Source organism: Meleagris gallopavo, chromosome 2 (assembly GCF_000146605.3).
Source record: "Meleagris gallopavo isolate NT-WF06-2002-E0010 breed Aviagen turkey brand Nicholas breeding stock chromosome 2, Turkey_5.1, whole genome shotgun sequence".
Classification (NCBI taxonomy): domain Eukaryota; kingdom Metazoa; phylum Chordata; class Aves; order Galliformes; family Phasianidae; genus Meleagris; species Meleagris gallopavo.
In genome coordinates, this window is record NC_015012.2 from 29,284,642 (window position 1) to 29,294,248 (window position 9,607).

At 40.6% G+C, this 9,607-nt stretch overlaps 1 protein-coding gene across 1 annotated transcript; it reads left to right on the forward strand.

The window, feature by feature from the left end:
• Positions 1 to 6: 6 nt before the first annotated feature.
• On the forward strand, positions 7 to 9,591 carry LOC104909618 (kinesin-like protein KIF28P). Its single transcript, XM_031552393.1, has 9 exons — positions 7 to 666; positions 1,430 to 1,633; positions 2,595 to 2,630; positions 3,748 to 3,972; positions 4,260 to 4,414; positions 4,897 to 5,008; positions 5,660 to 5,727; positions 6,476 to 6,618; positions 7,862 to 9,591. Exons 1-9 carry the CDS (start codon positions 421 to 423, stop codon positions 8,011 to 8,013), a joined length of 1,341 nt encoding a protein of 446 aa, XP_031408253.1. The 5' UTR covers positions 7 to 420; the 3' UTR covers positions 8,014 to 9,591.
• The last annotated feature ends 16 nt before the right edge of the window (positions 9,592 to 9,607 follow it).

A 9,607-nucleotide genomic window follows, 5' to 3' on the forward strand; every position in this document is an offset into this window, starting at 1 on the left:
AAAAAGGCTGGGATTCCTGCTAAAAAGGCAGCTAAAAGCTGAAACTAAAGCATGCATCTGTACCCTTGGGACCTTGACCCCAAAGAAAATTCCAGTAGAACACTAACTTCCTTGGTGTAATATTCTCACCTCTCAGAAAGCAGAATAAAAAACATGCAATGGCAGATTCTGTGGTCAAGAAACAGTAGGAGGGATTTTGAGCATGAATAAAGGTACGGGCTGTTGTCAAAAGGGCATTTGTCGGGACTTGCTTTAGTAAAGGTGTTTCACTGAGTTATCTCAGATAATTGATGAAAATATGAGTTTTTTCATTAAAAAAGCAGCTCAAGTTGGTGAAAGTATTCAGTTCAAGTTATAACATGAAGGAGAATTAAAGCAAATCTGTTTTGTTTTTGACAGCCACTAAATCCAGACTAAAACATGACTTTAGTGGATGACTGCTTATATTTTGACACAGCAATTGTGATTTTGATACAGAGAGAGAAGGATGCAGGAAGTAGGTGTGTGATTTCTATGGACTCCAACAGTACAAGCATCTATGATCCTAGGAATCCAGGGCACGTGAAAACCTTCACATTTGACCTGGCGTATTGGTCTCACAACGGCTTTCTGAAGGATGAGAACGGTATGCTCATTTCAGCAGGATCTAGCAGTTACGCAGGTCAGGTAAGATTTTTTTCAAAGAGTCAACTAATAGCAGATGTAAGTAATACACAGTTATAAACCAGCCATTTATCTTTGTTATTTTGTTTTCTTTATCTTCATTACAATTAACATTCCAGCTGAGCATTGTGTGCAGGTTTGGGTACCACAATGTAAGAAGGATATAAAACTCTCAGAAAGCAACCAAAGGAGGGCTATGAAGGTGGTGAAAGGGTCTGTAGGGCAGAGTATGTGAGGAGCAGCTGAGGTCTCTGGGTTTTCTCAGCCCAGAGCAGAGGAGCTGAGGAGAGGCCTCATGGCAGTTGCAGCTCCTCACAGGGTTCTGCCCTCTGGTGACAGTGACAGGGCCCAATGGAACAGCATGGAGCCATGTCAGGGGAGGAATAGGTGGAGGTTAGGAACAGGTTCTGTGCCAGGGGTTGGAGGGCACAGAATGTCCAGGGCAGACATAATGTTTGCATTTCTGGCAGTCTGGAGTGGAGCACTCAGGAGTTGAACAAAATGATCCTTGTGGGTTCTTTCCATCTTAGGAGATTCTGTGATTTTTATGAATGCGTTTGATTGCTATCTCTCTATTTATCATTTTGAAGCATTATCTACTCTTTAATTACATTTCTTTTATCTTGGAACTTTCTATTCTTAGGTGTGTTTGTAAATCCTGACCATTTGTTTAAACTCTTAGTGGGGACCCTCCTACCAGATAGCAGCACTTGTGTGTGGATTTTCCTGTTCACCTTTGATGATGATGTATTTGATCATTTTTTAGAGAGAAGTCTTTTGTGATCTTGGCCAAGGAGTGCTGCAGAGTGCCTGGCAGGGTTACAATGCAACTCTTCTAGCATATGGCCAGACTGGCTCTGGGAAGAGCTACTCCATGATTGGGTATGGGGCAAACAGAGGACTGGTTCCCAGTGTGTGTGAAGAGCTCTGCAAAGCAATCCAAAGTCAGGAAAAGAACAAGCAGTACCAGGTGAGATTAGCACAAATTGTAATTTATTTCCAAGATCTTTCCAGATTGTACTCTGAAGACTTTAAATTCAAATTAATAAAATTAGAAACAGTGGGTATATGGAACAAATTACTGCACGCTTTAGTGGATCCCATACAAATGTTGAATGAGAAGTTCACAGAATCATACATATCGGAGGGACCTCGGAAGATCACCAAGTCAAACTGCCCTGCTAAAGCAGTTCCCTACAGTAGTTTGTACAGGAAGACGTCCAGATGAGTCTTGGATATCTTCAGAGAAGGACACTCCACAGCTTCTCTGGGCAGCCTGTTTCAGTGCTCTTCCACCCTCAAAGTAAAGAAGTTTTTCCTCCTGTTTGTATGGAACTTCCTGTGTTCCAGGTTGTGCCTGTTGTCCCTTGTCTTGTCACTGGGCATCACTGAAAAGAGCCTGGCACCATCCACTTGACATGTGCCCTTCAGATATTTGTAAACAATAATAAGATCCCCTCAGTCTTCGCCAGACTGAACAGTCCTAGGTCTCTCAGCCTTTCCTTATAAGGGCGATGCTCCAGGCCCTTCATCATCTTTCTGGCCCTCTGCTAGACTCTCTGTAGAAGCTCCCTGTTACCTTGTAGGCTAATAGCTCTGCCAAAAATTAACGTTTGATCTTAACTTTTCTGCAGATTTTATCTGGATGCTTAATAATATTTATTGAAATGCATCTTCTGATGTAGCCTACCTAAGCAACAAAGGTTATATATGCAAAAATAAATTAAAAAATACTGGAGAAGAAGCACAGTTATGATCATACATTATGTATCTGACAAATAATTGATTGAATTAAAATGACACAGTGGGTTGGGATGAAGGGAGATTTTGATCCAGGTAACCTGCGTTATTTTTACAATGGGACAGATAAATCCATTCCAAGGATTTTTTTCAAATGCATTTTACCTTTCTGTTACTTCTTATCCTAACAGATTACTTTCAGCATGCTGGAAATCTATAACGAACAGGTAATGATCTCGTTCACTTCCAGTACTAACAAATCTTAGTTTTCTATGTACATTTATGTATTTTCTGCGTACTTGGAAAACAAGTATTTTGTTCTCCTTACATGACCCTACTGGGCATGATGACTCATGGATGTGGGCAATATCTGGACCCAGCAGCATCTTTTTGCTGCTTGAGCTACATGAGGGTCTAGTAGCCAGGTCTTCTTAGGTTCATAAGTTATGTTGCTATTCAGCTACCAGAATGGGACAGAGAGGTACAGTGGGGATATCTCAGACCAAAATTGGGCTCCTGATACAGCGCTGTCCTTTGCAGGAGCCTTTGGAGGTGGAGGGGGAGGGTCACATTTCTCCATGCTCAAGGCAGTTCAAGGGGAATTTGTGCAGTGGTTTAGGCAAAAGGCCTCAGCTGCCATCATAGCCCCTTGCGAGCATCATCCCTGGCTGCTCTGCACACCACTGCTTTTCTCCTTTATGTATTTGGCTTCTTTTTGAAGAAAAAAAAAGTGATTAGGGAGTTGAGATATTTATTTACATTGTTTTCCTTTCTCTCTTTGTGTTATCTTCTTGTACTGGCAGACATAGGAGATGTTAGCAATTGCAAATGGGTAACCTGTTCTGAAGGAGGTTGTTTTGAAGATGATGTTTGTCTCAGAGGATTGCATTTTTAACTTTCCTTCTAAGGGTTATGCATTTTTGCCACTTGTTTGTGAATTTTTTTCCCCTGAACCATTTTCCTTATTAATTTAGGGACATCTGGCCAATTTCAGTCAGATTTGATGCAGTGGATAAGAAAGAGAGGGAAAAAAATGAATACACAGGAAAACAATTTGTTTTGGCATCGAATAAGCTTTTATAAACTTCTCATAACAGCTAATTACATAATTTTGCAGACATCTTAAGTCTACAGATATGAACTTGCAATATAGATTAAACTTTCCTGCAAAGTGGAACTCTTTGGGAATGAGTTTCTAGATGTGGTAAAGCTAAAACAGCTACCATGTGGTCAGCTGTATGCTGTATCCTCTCTTTTTTTTTTTAATTATTCTATCTTTCCTAGGAGTAATATTTTTTTTTCTAACTTTAGTAGAATATTTTAACTATAAATCTCTCTCCACAGGTAATAGACTTGCTATCTAAGACCAGGAAGCCTGGAGGGCTGAAGATTAGAGAAGACCAGCAACAAGGTTTTTATGTGGATGGTTTGAAGCTGGTGCCCTGTGATAATTATGCACAGATTGAGAGGTTAATGGATCAGGGGAACAAGATGAGAACAACAGCTACGACCACCATGAATGCCTCCAGCAGTCGATCCCACATGGTTATCACAATCCAATTCAAACAGGTAGCGTGAAGGCACTGCTTCCACTGTGTTTCTTAGCTCTGCCACCACAGAGCAAGTGGGGTGAGTATGTGTCAGGTTTCCTCTCCCCAGGTTGCTGGGCCAGCCATGACTGCTCACAATTTTGACACATGCAGTTCATCGCTGCTGCTCTGGAGTGTATCAGTGTTGGTAAATAAAATAGCACAATTACTCTGAGAATCTGTACAGGGTATCCTTTTCTGTAACTTGATAGTATCGGAAGCACTGATTTGCTGACCTTTTCTTATGTTGATGATGTGTTTTAACAGATTTTCCTAGATGAAGCTATCACTAAACAGTCAGTTATCAATCTGGTGGACCTGGCAGGAAGTGAAAGGCAAAAATCATCAGGATCTGAGAAAGACAGATTGAAGGAAGGAACACGTGTAAATCTAAGCCTAACCACATTAGGGAATGTCATCAGGTAGTCATTATTTTTTTTATATCCCTGCCTGTGAGGTAGAAAACAAATTTCTATGTATGAAACAACCTATCTCTCCATTGAGATCTTCCTTGCCGTGTGATTAATAGAAGTACTTAATGATAAGCACATGGAAACAAAAATATCTATCTGTTTACTTAGTTATTTTTCCTGGCTCCATGCCCTGTGAGTGCTTTCGGCAGTGGCAGAGGTGAAGCAGCCTCACAGGACCGCTGCTCAGTGCGCTGTATGTCCAGGCTCTTCTGAAACTCTGAACTGAACCATTCAGAGCAGTTCTTTCAGTATGAAAGTCTTAACAATAAATTACTTAAGTTATGTATGAATGAGAGTTGTGGTTTTTTTTTAGTTTCCGTAATGCATCTGCTGCAGTATCTGATCTGGCTGTCTTTTATTTCCTAAAATTGCCTTTATATGTACACTTATGTTGTTCACCCCTTTTTGTTAAACCCTTTATTTTCCTGTAGTGCTCTGGCTGAGGTAGCAACAGGAAAGAAAGTGCTGCATATCCCGTACAGGGACTCAGTGCTGACTAAACTCTTGCAATCTGCTCTTGGGGGGAACAGCAGGACAATCATGGTAAATTGATTCTATTCAATATTTTTTCCTGATTTCTAAGATCACTGTTTGTGCTGTGGACCAGATGTTGCATTCCTAAGTAAGATGGATCTCCATAGGATCTTTTCTTCGTCTCAAGTGAATTATGTACTCCAGCATCTTTGAAGAAATATATATACATATGTATATATTAAAGTACCCTGAAATGATAGGAAAACACGAATAGAAAATTTGCATGTGAACATGTTGGCTTTATATGTTCATAGTCTTAAAACAGTTTAACTGAGTTCCTTATAATACTACCTTTCTTAGTTTAGTGATGATGATGTGAACAAATTTGAGGACATTCTACGACAGTTACTTGTACAGGAACTATTAAAGTATTTCTGAGATTGTTGAGTTAAGCTAAAGACAGTAGGATTCTGACACCTTAGTTGTTTGTTTTGTTTTGTTTTTTAAACCACCTATATTTTCTCATCGTTCCTTCTCATTTTGGGCAAAAATCTTAAGGAGAGTACATTTTCAGACAGATTTCTAAGATTCTCTATCTATGTTTCAGGACTTACTGGTATATTTTCCCATGTGAATCTTTTTCTGATTTTTGGAAGTATTTATAACTACTTAAACATCATTCAAAATCTAAGGACAGTTAATACTTTTGTATGCTTGCAGATTGCAGCCTTGAGTCCAGCAGACATCTGCTATGAAGAAACTTTGTCAACCTTACGATATGCTGAAAGGTGCACTTCTATAATATATTCCTCTCTGGTCTTGGTGCAAATTGCAGTCAGATGGTTGGGCAAAATGACAGAAGGTACCAATTCTAATTGATCAACAGCTCAGAATGGTGGAGGAGTGAATCTATGAATAATCTAAAGCAGCATTTTAGGAGATTATTTTTCATTCTTATTCATGAATAACACATTTTTAAAACTGAATTGTATGACAAAAGGAAACTATTTGTTTCCCTGAGTCTCTCTTCTGAAGTAGATGGCTTCTGTTCTTCTCCTTTCCTTTCTCAGACTTAGGACTGGAAATCTCTCTTTGCAATCTTTTCAGTTGGGCTTTGTCTGCAGCTCAGGGATCTTGCTCCCACAGCAGCCTGGCTGCCAGCAGGTGTCAGGAGTGGGAGATTATTCCCAGCACCGGTTCAGTTCTGCAAGCAGCTGAATTGCTTTCTCGTGTGCATATTAGGGTTAGATGGAGAAGGAAAGGATTATACTGGGCTGGCAGGGGCAAAACCAGAGTGCTAGCTCTGTGGTTGCTGTAGCAGTAGGAGAGAGCATGTCAGATGCTTTCAGCCCAGGGGCAAATTTTCCATCAGATTCTTTTTAGCTTCTGAAGTTCCAGAGCTGCATGGGATATTTCTGAACAGGGAAAATAACAAAAGAGGGAGAAACAAAGTCATGTTTACCAAAAAATTTTGTCCCTTGCTGAGACTGTGGTTTTGTTTTTGTTTTGTCTTTTATGTGTTTTCATATTGAAAAGGGCAAAAAAGATCAGGAACAAAGCAGTGGTAAATGCAAGCCCTACCAAAAAGCTTATAAGAGAGCTGAAAGCTGAAAATAACAGACTGTTGTCCAGAATGGCTGGGCTCGGGAGTGCAGGGAGAGCAATATCCGATGAAGCACGTATGTATTTCAGCATAAATACAGCTACAGGTAACAAATAGATTTTGAGTTCCCAAAATGCTAGTAGACTTTTTCAGTAGCCTGTGATGTGGAAACACTATGGTGGGAAGCTAACGTAGATCCATAGGTGAATTTCTTAAAAAGCAGATGTCAGAGATCCAGATGGCGTTTGTATGAGGAGCTATGAGATATGGTATAGTGGCTTGTGGTAGCAAGGGTAATGGGAGGATGGTTGGACTTAGATGATCTTGTAGGTCTTTTCCAACCTTTGATTCTATGATTCTGTGAATCAGAGGGGCAGAGGCAGTCAAAGCATTTATAAAATGCTCACCCTGCTGTGCCAGTTCCAAGTAGTTCAAAATCACAAGCTGAGGTGTGGGAAGAGAAGAGGACACAAAGTGTTGGAGGCCTGTATTAACCCTGACAGGAGGATGTGTGATGGTACTACCCTTCCTCTGTCTGATTAGGATTCTCTGTCCATGAGACGTGGCACTTGAGAATGGCACCTACCAAACACCTTGTCCCAGATGGGCAGCCCCACAAAGGGCTTGCTCTTCTTGCACCCTCAGTTCACTCTCTGTTTTGTTTAGGCAGCCTAACAGCACTGTTGTATTTCTGCCTCTTGATGTGTAAGCAGCAGTTGATAGCTGTGGTATGGGCTTTTTTTCCTCCCCCAGACATTATCAAAACAAATGCTGCTTTAAAAAAAATATTTTTTTAAAAAAGCTAGCTCTGCCTTTGAAAAAGAGTCCCTGCCTTCATCTGCATCCCTGGTGCAGGAACATGCCGTTGCTCACAGTCAGACCCCTTATCGGGTGTTGATGGTTTGCTCAAGGTGAAAGCCTCAAACAAGTCTAAATAAGGACACAACAGCAACAGGGAGGAGTGAAAAGTATTTCAGCTTTAGGGATTATAGCAAGGTGAGAGTGGACAAATATCAGAGCCGAGAGAAGAGATGGAAACGTGCAATTGACTGGTATCTGCAAATTCTTTTGATGAGGTTTCACCTGAGTCGATTCCTGTGCACGCTCTGGGCACAGAATCTTAGTGGTCACCTTCTTATTAGAAGACGAGAGTGAAGATGGCAGCTTTCATTTCATAGCCAGGATGGTGAAAGCGAGTTCTGTGCCACCCTAGGAGGCTCTGTGAGTCCAGGCCTCCTCCTGGTGTGCAGCCCTTGTCTCTCACGGGGCTTGTTGTTTCCCATGCAGACGTCCAGGTTCAAGTTGTCTCTCTTCAGCAGAGCTGCAACTGCTGGCTGAGAGCGAGGGGCGGCCACGGAGCACACAGATGACGTGGGAGGCTCGGCTGGAGGAGGCCCGGCAGGAGTGGGAGCAGCAGTACTCTGCCATGACACAGGCCAGTGTCCCAGCATCATGGTTCCAGATGCCTTAAACTCCAGTCTTTTTAGTTTAATGTTTTTTCCTGTCTTGTAATCTTGAAGATTTGTCCACATGCTTCAGATAAGTTCATGCGCTTCTCTGCCAGCAGTGCCCCAACACAACCTTCTTTTTAGCTTGGGAAAACTAGTGATAATTTAGTCCTTGGTTGTGGCTCCACGTTATCATATTGAATTTTGCATGAGTTAAGATAACAGAATAGTCTGTCTGCTTCTACCACCAGTTGTACATTATAGCTTCTGGCTTTTAGTTTGCAATTTTAAGGAATCTTTACTTAAATAAAATGTGTCAGTGAATGCATGGGGCTATGTCCAGTTAACTCTGACTTGTGTCATTTCAAAGTCCTCAACAAGGAGAACTGAAGGTTTTCCTTTTAAAACCAGTTATATTATAAACACCCTGGTACTTGGAGACTATGAATATGTATCAGAATGCAATCCTCTTCAGTGTTTGACATTTATATTTGGTGGGGGGGGAATGTTCTTATGTAAGCTGCTGTATGATGATTTTTCTTGTAAAAAACAAAAAACAAAACAAAACAAAAAAAACACACAAGAAAAACCCCCAAACACCAAAAACTGGACTCTATGTGTTACATTAGCTGTTATTTCAAGCTTTCAGATGCACCCACTGAAATTATATATTTCTCATCTCTTGCACAGGAGAGGTGGATGATGGAAAAGTTCCCATATCTCCTGAATATCAACGAAGATCCTCAGCTTTCATGGGTTCTCAAGCATTTCATTCAGGATGGTAGATGTTTTTTAAAGTCCTGAAGTCAACATATGAATAGTGTTTTCTGTGCTTTGACATAAAAGACTAGTCACACTAGGAAATTCAGCTATTTGAGTCAAGATTATTTTCTTTATTTCTTAAGCTCTTAGCAACTTTTTTCACTATTAAGTATGTGCTCCTTTTGAGATCAGAGCAAGCTATGGAATTTTACTGAGAGTAGTATTTCTATTGCAAAGAATGCTATGATGCACTAGAGAAGTAAGTCACATACAATAGAAAAGTAAGTCATAATATCCAAGTCTGTTGGATGTTGTCCACTTCTTCCCCTACAAATGTTAATTTGAAAATATGAGCCCTCATTTTGTAAGCCGATGATCCAACACTAACCACATTCCTCCTGCCTTCCTCCTTATTGCCTGAGCATCCATTCCTATGTAGGCTGTTTTTTTGCTGTTTTTCCACTGACTTAGGGCTACAGTTAAAAGAAATAAGATTTGTAGATCTGGTACTCTGTTGCACATGGGGTATTTAGTTTGGATGTGCTTCTCCACCATTTGCTGGTAGTGTACCCCAGGAGTTACTGAGGGCTACCAGATACATTTCTAATTATTTTTATGCATTGACCCAGAGGCCACATGGAGTGAATCCTTTTTGTTTCTCACGATCGAGTGTTGTCTCTAAAGAAAGAATAACTGACTATATTGTCATATTCAAGTAGTAACACTAGAGTGAAAGGCATAGCTCTTCAATTGATGCAAAGAAGAAAAGTAAAAAGGAATGCAAAAACTTCAACACTCTTTACATATTGGTGTGTAAAGTGCATAGAATTTATACTGGGAAATGCCTCTCTCTTT

Coding starts and splice junctions, on each gene's coding strand:
- LOC104909618 (XM_031552393.1), top strand. CDS start 421: ATGACTTTAGTGGATGACTGCTTATATTTTGACACAGCAATTGTGATT. Junction 4,415..4,896: donor ACATTAGGGAATGTCATCAG/GTAGTCATTATT, acceptor ATTTTCCTGTAG/TGCTCTGGCTGAGGTAGCAA. Junction 6,619..7,861: donor AGCAATATCCGATGAAGCAC/GTATGTATTTCA, acceptor TCTCTTCAGCAG/AGCTGCAACTGCTGGCTGAG.